This window comes from Anomaloglossus baeobatrachus, chromosome 5 (genome assembly GCF_048569485.1).
Source record: "Anomaloglossus baeobatrachus isolate aAnoBae1 chromosome 5, aAnoBae1.hap1, whole genome shotgun sequence".
NCBI lineage: Eukaryota > Metazoa > Chordata > Amphibia > Anura > Aromobatidae > Anomaloglossus > Anomaloglossus baeobatrachus.
The window spans coordinates 78,329,297-78,345,448 of NC_134357.1; the positions used below are offsets into that span (position 1 = coordinate 78,329,297).

The 16,152-nt window shown below is 50.4% G+C and overlaps 1 protein-coding gene across 1 annotated transcript in view; it reads left to right on the plus strand.

Annotated features, from left to right (window-relative positions):
• PDCD11 (programmed cell death 11) overlaps positions 1-16,152 on the plus strand; it is a 254,756-nt gene that overhangs the window by 109,338 nt on the left and 129,266 nt on the right. Inside the window, exons 12-14 of the mRNA XM_075348616.1 lie at positions 625-771; positions 855-1,106; positions 2,894-3,031. Of these exons, the coding sequence (XP_075204731.1) occupies positions 625-771; positions 855-1,106; positions 2,894-3,031 (537 nt within the window). The remainder of the gene's footprint in view (positions 1-624; positions 772-854; positions 1,107-2,893; positions 3,032-16,152) is intronic.

Below are 16,152 nucleotides of genomic sequence, written 5' to 3' on the forward strand. Positions count from 1 at the left end.
ACACACTGGGAACCACAAACAACTGCCCTACACAGACACCCACACACACAGACAACGCTGCGCACACACAGCACCCAACACACAAACACCGCGGCACACACAAATATACGCACATACCGCACAACACACACATTGCACAAAACATACCTCCCCCCAAAACACACCACACACACACAAACCGCGCAACACACAACGCTACAGACACACAGCGCTCCACAAACAACGCAACACACGCAACACACATACAACACCGCTCTCACCCCCCGTCACACCCAGACAACACCCAGAACATGTACAGCCCCTACACAAACACTTGGTAACTACACACAACAACATATATATATATATATATATATATATATATATATATATATATATATATATATATATATATATATATATATATATATATATTATATATAAACAAAAATCATACATGAACTACACAATACGTAAATTCTAGAATACCCGATGCGTAGAATCGGGCCACCTTCTAGTGTGTATGTATATATATATATATATATATATATATATATATATATATATATATATATATAATATGAAATCTATCCTCTGGGTATGGTTTGCCCACGCTAAGCGTCATCTGCCATTTTTCTCCTACAGGGTACAGTAAACAGCATTACGCCAATAGGCATGGTGGTGGATGTCACTAAACGCCTGAACGGCCTTGTGCCCACACTACATCTCGCAGATGTCACTCTGAAGCATCCGGAGAAGAAATACCCTCCCGGGACCAAGATCAAGTGCAGGGTGAGGAAATCTGTCATATGGTGTTTTGAGAACCATGGGATTTATATGTCTCTGAAATATCGTTCTCTCTGACTGCTGTACAGGTCTTAAGTGTGGACCCCGCAACCAAGAAATTGATCTTGACCAGGAAGAAAATTCTGATAAATTCAAAGTTGCCGATCATCACCACCTACTATGATGCCACCCCAGGTCTGGTCACTCACGGCTTTATCCGGTCGGTGAGAAGTTGCGGCTGCATTGTCCGGTTCTACAACAATGTCCAAGGCCTGGCACCGATCATGGAGTTGAGCACGGAGTACATTACATCCCCAGAAGAAGTTTTCTATCAGGGACAGGTAATGGCTTGCTTATTATTCTGATGGGCCATGATTGCGCATTGCAGAATATTGTCACTGTGGATTTGGTAACCTCTGTTACTTGCAGATTTCACTACAGCTTTAGCCGAGGATTTCATCGCTCATCTTCACAAAACACTTTATGGGTAGAAATCCACTTTGAAAATTTGCACTAGATTTTGGGACAGATTTTGACTTCTGCAGCATGATCCTAATTTTGTGCAGATTTTCTCTTCTATCTATGGGTAGTCTCATTTACTTGTAGTGTAAGGTGCTGCTGATTTTCTTTGCGGAATGCAGGCTGCAAGTCCACAGCAAAACCTGAGCGGATTACCAGGAGAGCAACAAGAAGTGTAGAAATGATTGTCAGTCTGCGGTATTTTCTGTGATCCTAAAACAGTCTTGTATAAATCTTGCAGAGAACATGGGGATCTCCTATAGATCAGTACCACCTCTGGCTTAGTGGCTTGTGTCCTATAGTTGCACCCTCTTTTTTTTTTTACAAAAGGCTCAGCCATCTTGTCCTATTGCAGATGAGGCAGGGAGGTTCCTGCTGCTGCCAGCTGTCTCACTGCCAGACGCAAGACAGTGACATACAGGGCAGCGGATGAATTTCTGACACACAGATTATATATATATATGTATGTATGTATGTATATATGTGTAGACATACAGACATATACATATACATGCACATATATACATACACATATATCCATATACATATATACATACATATATACATATACATATATACATACACATATATACATATATACATACATACATAAGGTGGTCCAAAAGTAGGTGGACAGAAAATAGTAACATGGTGTAAAGTGAAACACTGCCTCAGTTGCCCTTAGCAACCAATCAGATTCCACTTTTCATTCCTCACAAACTTTGGAAAATGAAAGGTGAAATCTGATTGGTTGCTAAGGGCAACTGAGTCAGTTTCACTTTACACCATGTTATATATATATATATATATATAATATATATATTATTATTATTATATATTATATATAATATTTATTATTATTATATATATAATATATTATATATATAATTTTATTTTTTTTTTTACTTTTTATTGTAATAAGATCAGAGGAGGAGATTTATGAAGGAATTTTTGGGATTATTTTTAATTTTACTTGCATTTTTGAGCAAAAGGTACATCCAGGAGTTTTCACATCACTGCTGTCACCTATGAGATGTTCTTATGAGATCGAGGTACAGAATATGATGGACAAAAGTGGTACACTCTACACATGTCTCCTACAGCACATTTTATTCATTTTTATTTATTCATTCATTCATTTTACTCACTTATATAGCGCCATTAACTTCGCAGCGCTTTACAGACGTCATCATCACTGTCCCCATTGGGGCTCACAATCTGAATTTCCTATCAGTAGTTCTTTGGAGTGTGAGAGGAAACCAGAGAACCAGGAAGAAATCCATACAAACACAGGAGAACATACAAACTTTTTTTCTCTCTACTGGCTAACACGGTACAAAGATATATTTTCCCTGTATCGGACTCCTTGTGGACGTTCTCCTTGGTGGGATTTGACCCCAGCGACTATTTGTGGCATCAAAGAGATCTTTACAATGAGCCTTTTTAGTTTGGGCAGACGTCATGGCGAGCGGCCGGATGTTATACTCATGTTGCATTAGGACTAAATGAAAGACCAGAATCGCGTCCAGATACTTTTCGCTATACATTGTATTATATATTACTGATATAAATGTATTGTAGATCAAGAAAAGCTTTATGTAATTTTAAGGTCGTTAAAGTAAGAATTTTGGAGTGTAATCCTGAGACAGAGAAGATGCGTCTGTCTTTCAAGATGCTTGATGAGGAGGAGAAGGGAGTGAAGAAACCCAAGTATTTAAAGGTCACAGAAGCCGGTACATATGGAAAGGTAATCATGGTCCAGTATCATGCTGTCTGATATTATCTCTATTATTGCTCCATGTCTGTGATGGGGAATTTTCAGTTAAACTAGAAGAAAACAAACCATAAACCTTGCCAAGTCTCTGCACATAACTGGCCACATATTCACTATATAATGGAAAGAATAGGGTTTAATTTATAGAAATGTTAAGGGGCCCTATCCCGATGGCTATTCCTCCAGTGAATCCCACGTGAACAAGGGAAGGAATGAAGCTGCATCCAGTCTTTTCCTTTTGAAAACTAAAGGACTGAGTGTGTGGAAATCCCACTACCCGATCCTCCTCTGTTCTGTCACCAGGGGAGAGTTGTGACGTCTGTTGTCAGATTGTCCCACCCAAACTCATTCGACATTCATAAGATATCTATAATGGAGAGGTTCTATGTACTTTAAAGGGGTTATCCCACTAACAGGTTATATGATTAATGGGAATCTGTCACCAGGTTTTTGCCACTTAATCTGAGAGCAGCATAGTGTAGAGACAGAGATCCTGATTCCAGCGGTCACTTACTGAGTTGTAAATTATCATTACAGGACTACTTGGTCTGCTGCCGGGTAGTCTAACATAGTCATGAGCTCTGTATAACTGCTAGATCTGCAGCAGAGAAAACCCTTTTTTGGTTGGACCTCCACAATACTACAATAAAGGTAATCTGTTAACAGGTTTTGCTCCCCCATCAGCAGCATGATGTAAGCAAAGAGATCCTGAATACAACTATGTATCCCTTAAATTACTGGGTGCAGCCGTTTTGACACTATCAGAGATTTTAGCTTTAGTCATGTAGCAGGGCTGAGGGATCTGTGCCGCGTACACCAGGCTATATGGAGAGAAGGTATGCATACCAGTGACTATGTAAGGTGAATATATGAAAAGCAGAAACTGCTGTGTGAATACTGACATGAAAAATCCAATAGCTATATGTAAGAGTGAAAATGTGAAAAATGGAATCTGCATTACTGCCATGAACATATGAATAAAGAGAAATATAGCGTTCTCTGACGCCTCATTGGGGGACATGGGACCATGGGTGTTATGCTGCCTATCCATAGGAGGACACTAAGTAGATGCAAAAGCATAGCTCCTCCTCTGCAGTATACACCCCCTGGCCGGGCCAGGCAACCTCAGTTTTAGCTTAGTGTCTGTAGGAGGCACTTCCTTTCAAGGTTTGTTATTTTTTGAGGGCGACGGTTTCCTTTTGGGACTGATCTCCCACTACCATCAACGGGCGGGAACGTGGAGTGTCGCCTCTACGTACCCCCTCCTGCGACGCTGGATGACGAGTTCCACAGACACCGATTTCTTTATCGTTCCTTTGGGAGACCCATACCATGGGTGTTTAGCTTCTGCCTCCGGAGGACACACAAAGTACTACACTTAAAAGTGTAGCTCCTCCCTCTGAGCTTATACACCCCCTGGTAGCCAGTCCTAGCCAGTTTATTGCTTTGTGTCAGGAGGCATACATCCACACATGCATTCTCATCTGATTTGTTTGACTTTTGGAAAGAGTTTGAAGAAAAGCGGGTCCATGTCTGGACTCCCGGCATGTCCCTTCTCACCCCACTGTGTTAGCGGTGTTGTTAAGGTTGATTTACAAGGCTGCAGCCTTACATGCCGCGCTCCTTCACCATCCCTTCTGGGCTCTGGCTTGAAGTGGGAGCCAGCACGGTCTCCATGCCTGGCAGGAGTCCGGTCTCCATCCACAGCCCCTTGAGGATTCTGTTGGACCAGAGCACTCATCCCCAGGGACATGGCCCTGCGTCTCAGCAGCTAAGTACCTGAGACGTTTATGTTGGGGGTCCCGGTTCTTTATTGTAAGGGGAGAGTATGCTGTATGTGATTGTTTTAACTTTTCCGGCGGGTTCTCTAGCTTTTGCCTGAGAACCGCGCCGATGGTGCCTGCTTGTCGGCCTCGCCACTTAAATTTAGGCTCCGGCTTCGCCGGAGGCCTAGTTTCATTTTCCTGCCCTCGCATGTCACTCATGCAGAGGGACAGGTTCGGCTCCTCCCGGCTGCCGTTCTACACAGGGGAGGGACACTCCCCACTGCTGGGGCGTCCCTCCTTCCCTGCAGGTCTCTATAGCCCTCCAGTTCCCGCTCTTTTATAGGAACGCCCTCTTCTCAGGCAGAGTTCACTCTGCTCTGGGACATCCTGCATTCTGCATCTCTGCTGAGGTGCTGCGACTGGGGGACCGGGCTTCGGGATCTGGAGGGCACACAACACCGCACTCAGCGGTCTGGTAAGCCACAGCCGGTCTCCGGTTGTGGACCTCTGTATATTCTCCCTGGGGTTCATTCTCTGCAAAGCCCCCACTCCAGCAGCATGTCTCACACAAGGAGCAAGGCTCCAAAGCTTTATTCTGCATGCACTGCATGTAAGCTCCTGCTGCCTGAGCCGAGCACCTATCCACATTGTGATGTCTGCTCTAACTTGGCGGTGCCACAGCCTGGAGTCTCACCCCCAGTGGTCTCTCAGGCTGCTGCTGCACCTGTGATTGAACCCCCGGCCTGGGTAGAGTCCTTTTCTAAGTCCATATCCCAGTCATTTGCTGAGTCCATGGGGCTTTTGTCCAGGACTTTGATGAATATGCATCAGCCCCCCTCACAGGGTGCCTCTAATACTCTTGACAAGAGGACTCCTATCCTCTGACCTCCGTCCATCAGAGCTCACGGAGGATTCATCATCTGATCCCAGACCCCGTCCTTCTAAGAGAAGGCGCAGGGTTTCCTCTCCCTCCCCATCCCACGGCTCTGTCTCGAGCTGACTCTCAAGATGAGGAGGATGCCCTCACTGGGGGCTCGGAGGCTATGTATCCCATCGATTTCTCTGAGGGATACTCAGATCTTAGTGATTTGATTGCTTCTATTAATTCTTTGCTGGATCTCAATCCGCCAGTGTCAGAGGAGCAACTCTCTTTGGCAGAAAAACATCAGTTTACCTCGCCTAAGAGAGTGAAGAGTGTGTTCTTTAACCACTCCAGTTTTCAGACCGCTGTGACCAAACCCAGGGCCTGCCCTGACAAACGCTTTCCAAAGCGTGGTTCTGATGACCGGTTTCCATTTCCACCTGAGGTGGTCAAGAAGTGGTCTCACTCCCCAAAGGTAGACCCTCCGGTGTCTAGGCTATCAGCCCGGACCGTTGTGTCGGTGGCTGACGGCACCTCACTTAAGGATTCCACTGACCGTCAGATTGACCTTCTGGCCAAATCTGTGTATGAAGCTGCGGGGGCCGCGTTTTCCCCGACTTTTGCAGCAGTGTGGGCTCTCAAAGCCATCTCTGCTTCTCTAGAGGAGATGCATTCCCTCACCAAGGAATCTATGCCCAAGATGGTTACCTTAACTGCTCAGGCTTCAGCTTTTTCATCCTATGCCATGTCTGCCATGCTAGAGGCTGCTCACCGCACTGCGGTGGCTTCAGCTAATTCTCTAATTCTCGTTCCTCCAACTGGTCATCCTCTAAGCCTTCCGCCTCGTCCGCTAACTCAGCCAAGGATCAGAAATCCAACTGGCGCCCAAAAAGCGCATCCGCAGAAGACCGCAGGAGGTTCTGCCACTAAGGCAGCTTCCTCATGACTCTCGGCCCGCTCCAGCCACGTCCTTAGTCGGTGGCAGGCTCTCCCACTTTGGCGACGCTTGGTTAAAGCAAGTCTCCGATCAGTGGGTGAGAGACATCATATCTCACGGCTACAGGATAGAATTCTCTTCCAGCCCTCCAAACAGATTTTTTCTCTCAACTCCCCCCTGCTCCAAGGCCGCCGCCTTCTCGCAGGCCGTGGCGTCCTTGCAGGCAAACGGAGTGATTGTCCCAGTTTCCGCTCAGGAACGGTTCAGATGTTTTTACTCAAATCTCTTCCTAGTTCCAAAAAAGGACGGTACCTTCCGGCCCATCCTGGATCTCAAGCTTCTCAACAAGCATGTCCGGGTGCGGCATTTTCGCATGGAGTCTCTGCGATCAGTCATTGCCTCTATGACCCAAGGGGAGTTCCTGGCGTCCATCGACATCAGAGATGCCTATCTACATGTGCCAATCGCAGTGTCACATCAGCGTTGGTTACGTTTTGCGATATGAGAGGATCATTTCCAATTCGTGGCTCTCCCCTTCGGGTTAGCCACGGCCCCTCGGGTATTCACCAAGGTCATGGCGGCAGTGATTGCGGTCCTGCACCTCCAGGGGTTAGCAGTGCTTCCTTATCTGGACGACCTTCTGGTCAAGGGTACATCCAGCGCAGACTGTCAGCGGAGTGTTTCGCTCACTCTCGCCACCCTAGCCCAATTCGGGTGGCTTGTCAATCTTCCCAAATCCACTCTGACTCCGACCCAGAGTCTCACGTACCTAGGGATGCAGTTCGAGACTTTGCCGGCACTTGTGAAGTTGCCCTTAATCAAACAGCAGTCTCTCCGGCTAGCGGTGCGCTCTCTCCTGAGGCCCCGCCGTTATTCCCTCAGTCGCCTGATGCAGGTGCTGAGTCAAATGGTGGCCTCCGTGGAGGCGGTTCCCTTTGCCCAGTTCCATCTGCGTCCTCTGCAGCTGGACATTCTCTGCTGTTGGGACAAGCGGCCTTCCTCCTTACAGAGGTTAGTGGCTCTGTCGCCACGGACCAGGAGCTCTCTTCAGTGGTGGCTTCGACCCTTCTCCCTGTCCCAAGGGCGCTCCTTCCTGACTCCGTCCTGGGTGATTCTCACCACGGATGCCAGCCTATCCGGCTGGGGAGCGGTACATCTCCACCACAGAGCACAGGGCACTTGGACTCCGTCCGAGTCAGCCCTTTCAATCAATGTGCTGGAAACCAGAGCTGTGCTTCTAGCTCTCCTAGCCTTTCACCACCTGTTGGCGGGCAGGCACATTCGAGTCCAGTCAGACAACGCGACAGCGGTTGCCTACATCAATCATCAAGGCAGGACACGCAGCCGTCTGGCAATGTTTGAGGTCCAACGCATTCTTCAATGGGCGGAGGACTCCAAATCCACCTTATCCGCAGTCCACATCCCTGGCGTAGAAAACTGGGAGGCAGATTATCTCAGCCATCAATCCGTGGATGGTGGCGAGTGGTCCCTGCCACCCGGCAGTGTTTCAGTCAATCTGCCGCAAGTGGGGCACTCCGGACGTGGACCTAATGGCATCCCGTCACAACAACAAGGTTCCGGTTTACGTGGCTCGCTCCCACGATCCTCAGGCCTTCGCCGCGGACGCTCTGGTTCAAGACTGGTCCCAGTTTCGTCTGTCCTACGTGTTTCCCCCTCTAGCTCTCTTGCCCAGAGTCCTGCGCAAGATCAGAATGGAGGGCCGTCGAGTCATCCTCATTGCACCGGACTGGCCCAGGCGAGCTTGGTATCCGGACCTGCTCCAACTGTCCGTGGAGATGCCGTGGCATCTTCCGGATCGTCCAGACCTGCTCTCGCAAGGTCCGTTTTTCCGCCCGAATTCTGCGGCACTCAAATTGACGGCGTGGCTCTTGAGTCCTGGATTTTGACGGCTTCTGGTATTCCTCCTGAAGTCATCTCCACTATGACTCTGGCCCGTAAGTCTTCCTCCGTCAAGATCTATCACTGGACTTGGAAAATTTTCCTGCCCTGGTGTCGCTCTTCCGGCCATTCTCCTTGGCCATTCTCGTTGCCGACCCTTCTGTCTTTTTTACAGTCCGGTCTGCAGCTAGGACTGTTCCTCAACTCTCTCAAGGGACAAGTCTCCGCTCTATCAGTGTTGTTCCAGCGGCGTCTCGCCCGGCTGGCTCAGGTCCGCACCTTCATGCAAGGTGCGTCTCACATCATTCCGCCTTATCGGCGGCCCTTGGATCCCTGGGACCTTAACTTGGTCCTCACGGTATTGCAGAAACCCCCTTTCGAGCCCCTTAGGGAGGTTTCTTTGTATCGTCTTTCTCAAAAGGTGGCCTTTCTAGTTGCCATAACTTCTCTCAGGAGAGTCTCTGATTTGGCTGCGCTCTCCTCGGAGTCACCTTTTTTGTTTTTTCACCAAGACAAGGTAGTTCTCCGTCTGACCCCAGACTTTCTTCCTAAGGTGGTCTCTCCCTTCCACCTTAACCAGGATATTTCCTTGCCTTCCTTCTGTCCGGCCCCTGTTCATCGCTTTGAGAAAGCGTTGCATACTCTAGATCTGGTCCGGATTTATGTGTCTCGCACCGCTGCGCTTAGGCGGTGCACCTCTTTTTGTGCTAACCACAGGGCGGCGCAAGGGTCTCTCTGCTTCTAAGCCGACCTTGGCCCGTTGGATTAGATCGACCATTTCGGACGCCTACCAGAGTACTCAGGTGCCTCCCCCGCCGGGGATCAAAGCACACTCGACCAGAGCTGTCGGTGCCTCTTGGGCTTTTAGGCACCAGGCTACGGCTCAACAAGTCTGTCAGGCTGCCACTTGGACTAGCCTGCATACCTTTTCGAAGCACTACTAAGTGCATGCTCATGCTTCGGCAGGTGCAAGCTTGGGCAGACGCATCCTTCAGGCGGCTGTCGCCCACTTGTGAAGTTAGGCTCCGCCTACTTCTTAGTTTTTTTCTGTTTATTCCCACCCAGGGACAGCTTTGGAACGTCCCATGGTCTGGGTCTCCCAAAGTAACGATAAAGAAAAAGAGAATTTTGTTACTTACCATAAATTTTTTTTCTTATTTTCTTCGGCGCTCCATTGGGAGACCCAGACGATTGGGTGTATAGCTACTGCCTCCGGAGGCCACACAAAGCATTACACTAAAAAGTGTAAGGCCCCTCCCCTTCTGGCTATACACCCCCCGTGGGATCACGGGCTGCTCAGTTTTCAAGCTTTGTGCGAAGGAGGTCAGAGATCCATGCATAGCTCCACTGTTTTTAGTCAGCAGCAGCTGCTGACTATGTCGGTTGGAAGAAAAGTGGGCCCATACTAGGGCCCCCAGCATGCTCCCTTCTCACCCCACTTTTGTCGGGTGTTTGTTAAGGTTGAGGTACCCATTGCGGGTACGGAGGCTGGAGCCCACATGCTGTTTTCCTTCCCCATCCCCCTCAGGGCTCTGGGTGAAGTGGGATCTTACAGGTCTCCAGGCACTGAGACCGGGCTCCATCCACAGACCCAGAGAACCTGCTGGATATGGAGCTGAGTATCGTCAGGGACAGGGCCCTGCTACATTCAGGTACTCTGTGTCCCCGGGCAAGCGCGCACGCACACACCATCATTGCTGGGAGTGTTAGTGCGCCGGGGGCAACAGCGCGGAGCGCTCGTGCTATTATTCACTGCAGCTTTGCTGAGTGAATTTATGTATTGGGAACTGCCGCGCCGGCCGCTGCTGGGTGTTTTTTACACTGTGGCGCGGCTGGGACTTGTGGTGCGCCGGGGACTTCCGCGCTGGCCGTGCACATGGACGGCCGCGCTTATTACTCGAGTCCCCGGCTTTGCGGCCTAGTTTTCGTTTCGTTCCCTCCCCCAGCCCTGCCAGTCAGGGGAGAGGCGGGACGCTGTACAGAAAGTCAGCGCCGAGGGCTGGAGTCTGCTTTGCATTCTCCAGCCCCCTTCACTGGACACAGTGGGACGCCAGTTTCCCGCTCTTGTCTGGGGCACGCCCACGGCCCGCCCCTCTTCACAAGACGCCGGCAGCCATTCCTGCACGCAGTCTGGGCTGGAGAAGGGAGACAAGCTCTGGGCAACCAGTCACAGGGCTCTGGCGACCACACACCCGCGTTATAGGCGGGCGGTAAGCAGCACCTGAAGTGCTGACCCCACTAAATACCGAGGTGTCCATTTGTATTTTATGCTTGCATGACTGCACTGTAGGTCGCTATTTTTGGCTATATGCCCTCCTAGATGGCGAGATAACAGCAGCAAAAAAGCAACGGTGCTAAGGCACAGGCTTTCTATGCTGCTTGTATTGCATGTGCTGAAGTGTTCATTTGTACTTATGCTTGTATGCTATACATTGCACTGTACGGTCGCTACTCTTGGTTATATTCTCCTAGATGGCTGGACAACAGCAGCAAAAAAGCAAGGGTGCCAAGGCACAGGCTTTATAGGCTGCTTGTATTGCATGTGCTGAAGTGGTCATTTGTACTTATGCTTGTATGCTATACATTGCACTGTACGGTCGCTATTCTTGGCTATATTCTCCTAGATGGCTGGACAACAGCAGCAAAAAAGCAAGGGTGCCAAGGCACAGGCTTTCTATGCTGCTTGTATTGCATGTGCTGAAGTGTTCATTTGTACTTATGCTTGTATGCTATACATTGCACTGTACGGTCGCTATTCTTGGCTATATTCTCCTAGATGGCTAGAATACAGCAGCAAAAAAGCAACACAGGCTTTCTATGCTGTTTTTACTGCATGTGATACTGTTCCACCGGCAGGTTCCACTGACCCCCATTGTGTGCAAATGCTCCCCTGTAGCACTTGGTCAGCCGGGGTCTCTGCTAGAGGTGGCCAAAGACCCCTGTCCAGGGACAGGGACGGAGTTGCAGTTTCCGCTGATAGATTGTCATGGGATAGAGACTTTGCAGTCCAGACAGGCCATGGGCAATCTTGATCAATGCTCCCTGGCCACCCTCATTTGGAACATAATCAGTGCTCCGGGGGGGTCCCAGGCATTCCAGGGTGAAGGCTCTGACACGGACGACAGTCCCAGACAGCCTAAGCCAGCTCGCTGGGTGCGGCACTCGGCTTCATCACTGGTCAGGGTCCCAGCAGGACTCTCTGTATGATGAGGCAGACGTAGCTGATCAGGGCTTTGATCCTGACACCGCTCTCAATCCGGATACACCGGATGGTGACGCCATAGTGAATGATCTTATAGCGTCCATCAATGGAATGTTGGATATTTCTCCCTCAGCTCCTCCGGTGGAGGAGTCCGCTTCACAGCAGGAGAAATCCCTTTTCAGTATCTCATGCGTATATTGAGTACTTTTCTGGCCACGCTGACTTCAGAGAAGCAGTTCAGAAACACCACGCTTACCAGATAAGCGTTTCTCCAAACGTATTAAGGATACACGTTATCCCTTTCCCCCTGACGTGGTCAAGCGCTGGACCCAGGGTCCAAAGGTGGATCCCCCAATCTCCAGGCTTGCGGCTAGATCCATAGTTGCAGTGGAGATGGGACTTCACTTAAAGATGCCATTGACAGACAGATGGACCTCTGGTTGAAATCTGTCTGTGAAGCTATTAGCGTGTCGGTTGCTCCGGCATTCGCAGCCGTATGGGCACTCTAAGCTATTTCAGCTGGTCTTGCGCAGCTGGTCTTGAGCACACGTACATCTGTGCCGCAGGTGGTGTCCTTAACCTCGCAATGTCGGCATTGCGACTTACCCTATTAATGCTGTCCTGGAGGGACAGTCGAGGTTTCGGTCCTTCCCAGGCTCGGGCAGGTCCCAATTGTCCTCGTCCAAAAGGGCTCAAAAGGCTCAGAGGGGCTCAGATTCCGGCCGGGCTCAATCACGCCCAAGGAAGGCAGCCGGAGGAACTGCTACCAAGGCGGTCTCCTCATGACTTTCAGCTCTCTCTCTCCGCATCCGCGGTTGGTGGCAGACTCTCCCGCTTGGCGACATTTAGCTGCCACAGGTCACAGACCGGTGGGGAGAGACATTGTGTCTCACGTGTACAGGATTGAGTTCTGTTCTCGTCCTCCGGCTCGATTCTTCAGAACTTTCCCACCCCCCCCCCCCCCCCGAGCCGAGCTCTTCTGGAGTGGTAATCCCTGTTCCTCTTCAGGAACAAGACGGTTTTTCCTCCAATCTGATTGGGGTGCCAAAAAAGGATGGCTCTTCCCGTTCCGTTCTGGACCTAAAACTGCTCACCAAGCACGTGAAGGCCAGGCGGTTCCGGATGAAACCCTCCGCTCCGTCATTGCCTCAATGTCTCAAGGAGATTTCCTAGCATCAATAGAACGTTTCGTTATTGAAGACGAGCATCTTCAGTTCGTAGCCCTGCCCTTCGGTCTGGCGACAGCCCTACGGGTTTTCACCAAGTTCAGGGCAGCAGTGGGAGCAGTCCTGCACTCTCAGGGTCACTCTGTGATCCTTACTGGGACGATCCACTTGTCAAGGCACCCTCTCAAGAGGCATGCCAACACAGCCTGAACGTGGCGCTGGAGACTCTCCAGAGTTTCGGGTGGATCATCAACTTTTCAAGGTTAAATCGGGCACCGACCCAATCGCTGACATATCTGGGCATGGAGTTTCACACTCCCTCAGCGATAGTGAAGCTTCCGCTGGACAAGCAGCGTTCACTACAGACGGGGGTGCAGTCTCTCCTTCAAGGCCAGTCACACCCCTTAAGACGCCTCATGCAGAGGCAGTCACTTTCGCGCAGTTTCATCTGCGTCCACTTCAATGGGACATGCTTTGCCAATGGGTTGGGGAGTCGACGTCCCTAGACAGGAACGTCTCCCTTCTCAGACGGTCAAGGACTCTCTTCAGAGGAGTCCATCCTTCAGATCAATGTTCTGGAAATCTGGGCAGTGTATCTTGCCCTGCAAGCCTTCCAGCAGTGGCTGGAAGGAAAACAGATCCGAATTCAGTCGGACAATTCCACAGCGGTGGCATACATCATCCACCAAGGCGGAACACGCATCGCCAAGCCTACCAGGCAATCCGGCGGATTCTGATGTGGGTGGAAGACAGAGCATCCACCATATCCGCAGTTCACATCCCGGGCGTAGAAAATTGGGAAGCAGACTTCCTCAGTCGCCAGGGCATGGACGCAGGGGAATGGCCTCTGCACCCAGAAGGGTGTCAGGAAATCTGTAGCCGCTGGGGGATGCCGGACGTCGACCTAATGGCGTCTCGGCACAACAACAAGGTCCCGATTTTCTGGCGCGGTCTCACGAGCAAAGAGCTCTGGCGGCAGGCGCCTTAGTTCAGGATTGGTCGCAGTTCCAGCCACCCTATGTGTTTCCACCTCTGGCACTGTTGCCCAGAGGGCTACGCAAGCTGAGCTCCGATTGCCGCCGCTCCATCCTCGTCGTCCCAGACTGGCCGAGGAGGTCGTGATTCCCGGATCTGTGGCATCTCACGGTCGGCCAACCGTGGGCACTCTCAGACCGGCCAGACTTACTGTCCCAAGGGCCGTTTTTTCCAATGAATTCTACGGCCCTGAACCTGACTGTGTGGCCATCGAGTCCGAGATCCTAGCGTCTTCAGGATTATCTCAAGACGTCATTGCCACCATAAGACGGGCTGGGAAGCCGACGTCTGCCAACATCTACCACAAGACGTGGAAGTTATTCTTATCTTGGTGCTCTGCTCAGGGAGTGTCTCCCTGGCCATTTGCATTGTCTCCTTTTTCCTCCCTTCCTGCAATCTGGTTTGGGAAAAGGTTTGTCGCTCGGCTCCCTTAAAGGGCAAGTCTCAGCGCTATCGGTATTTTTTCAAAAGCGTCTAGCACGACTTCCTCAGGTACGCACGTTCCTGCAGGGGGTTTGTCACATCGTCCCTCCGTACAAACGGCCGTTAGATCCATGGGATCTGAACAGGGTACTAGCTGCTCTCCAGAAGCCGCCCTTCGAGCCTCTGAAGGATGTTTCACTTTCTAGACTCTCACAGAGAGTGGCCTTTCTGGTAGCGGTCACGTCTCTTCGGAGGGTATCCGAGCTGGCAGCGCTGTCATCCAATGCTCCCTTCCTGGTTTTTCACCAGGACAAGGTAGTGCTGCGCCCGATTCAGGAGTTTCTCCCTAAGGTGGTATCCTCTTTTCATCTCAATCAGGATATCTCCTTACCTTCCTTCTGTCCTCATCCAGTTCATCGGTATGAAAAGGATTTGCATTTGTTGGATCTGGTGAGAGCACTCAGAATCTACTTTTCCCGCACGGCGCCCCTGCGCCGCTCGGATGCACTCTTTGTCCTTGTCGCTGGTAAGCGCAAAGGATCGCAGGCTTCCAAATCCACCCTGGCTCGATGGATCAAGGAACCAATTCTTGAAGCCTACCGTTCTGCTGGGCTTCCGGTTCCATCAGGGCTGAAGGCCCATTCTACCAGAGCCGTGGGTGCGTCCTGGGCATTACGACACCAGGCTACGGCTCAACAGGTGTGCCAGGCAGCTACCTGGTCGAGTCTGCACACTTTCACCAAACATTATCAGGTGCATAACTACGCTTCGGCGGACGCCAGCCTAGGTAGAAGAGTCCTGCAGGCGGCGGTTTCCTCCTCGTAGGGGAGGGCTGCTCTGCAGCCCTAACTTGAGGTATTAATTTACCCACCCAGGGACAGCTTTTGGACGTCCCAATCGTCTGGGTCTCCCAATGGAGCGCCGAAGAAGAAGGGAATTTTGTTACTTACCGTAAATTCCTTTTCTTCTAGCTCCAATTGGGAGACCCAGCACCCGCCCTGTTTCCTTCGGGATTTGTGGTTTTTTCGGGTACACATGTTGTTCATGTTGAACGGTTTCAGTTCTCCGATGTTACTTCGGATTGAATTTGTTTAAACCAGTTATTGGCTTTCCTCCTTCTTGCTTTAGCACTAAAACTGAGCAGCCCGTGATCCCACGGGGGGTGTATAGCCAGAAGGGGAGGGGCCTTACACTTTTTAGTGTAATGCTTTGTGTGGCCTCCGGAGGCAGTAGCTATACACCCAATCGTCTGGGTCTCCCAATTGGAGCTAGAAGAAAAGGAATTTACGGTAAGTAACAAAATTCCCTTCTTTTGTGCTAACCACAGGGCGGCGCAAGGGTCTCTCTGCTTCTAAGCCGACCTTGGCCCGTTGGATTAGATCGACCATTTCGGACGCCTACCAGAGTACTCAGTTGCCTCCCCCGCCGGGGATCAAAACACACTCGACCAGAGCTGTCGGTGCCTCTTGGGCTTTTAGGCACCAGGCTACGGCTCAACAAGTCTGTCAGGCTGCCACTTGGACTAGCCTGCATACCTTTTCGAAGCACTACCAAGTGCATGCTCATGCTTCGGCAGATGGGAGCTTGGGCAGACGCATCCTTCAGGCGGCTGTCGCCCACTTGTGAAGTTAGGCTCCGCCTACTTCTTAGTTTTTTCTGTTTATTCCCACCCAGGGACAGCTTTGGAACGTCCCATGGTCTGGGTCTCCCAAAGGAACGATAAAGAAAAAGAGAATTTTGTTTAGTTACCATAAATTCTTTTTCTTATAGTTCCGTATTGGGAGACCCAGCTCCCTCCCTGTTG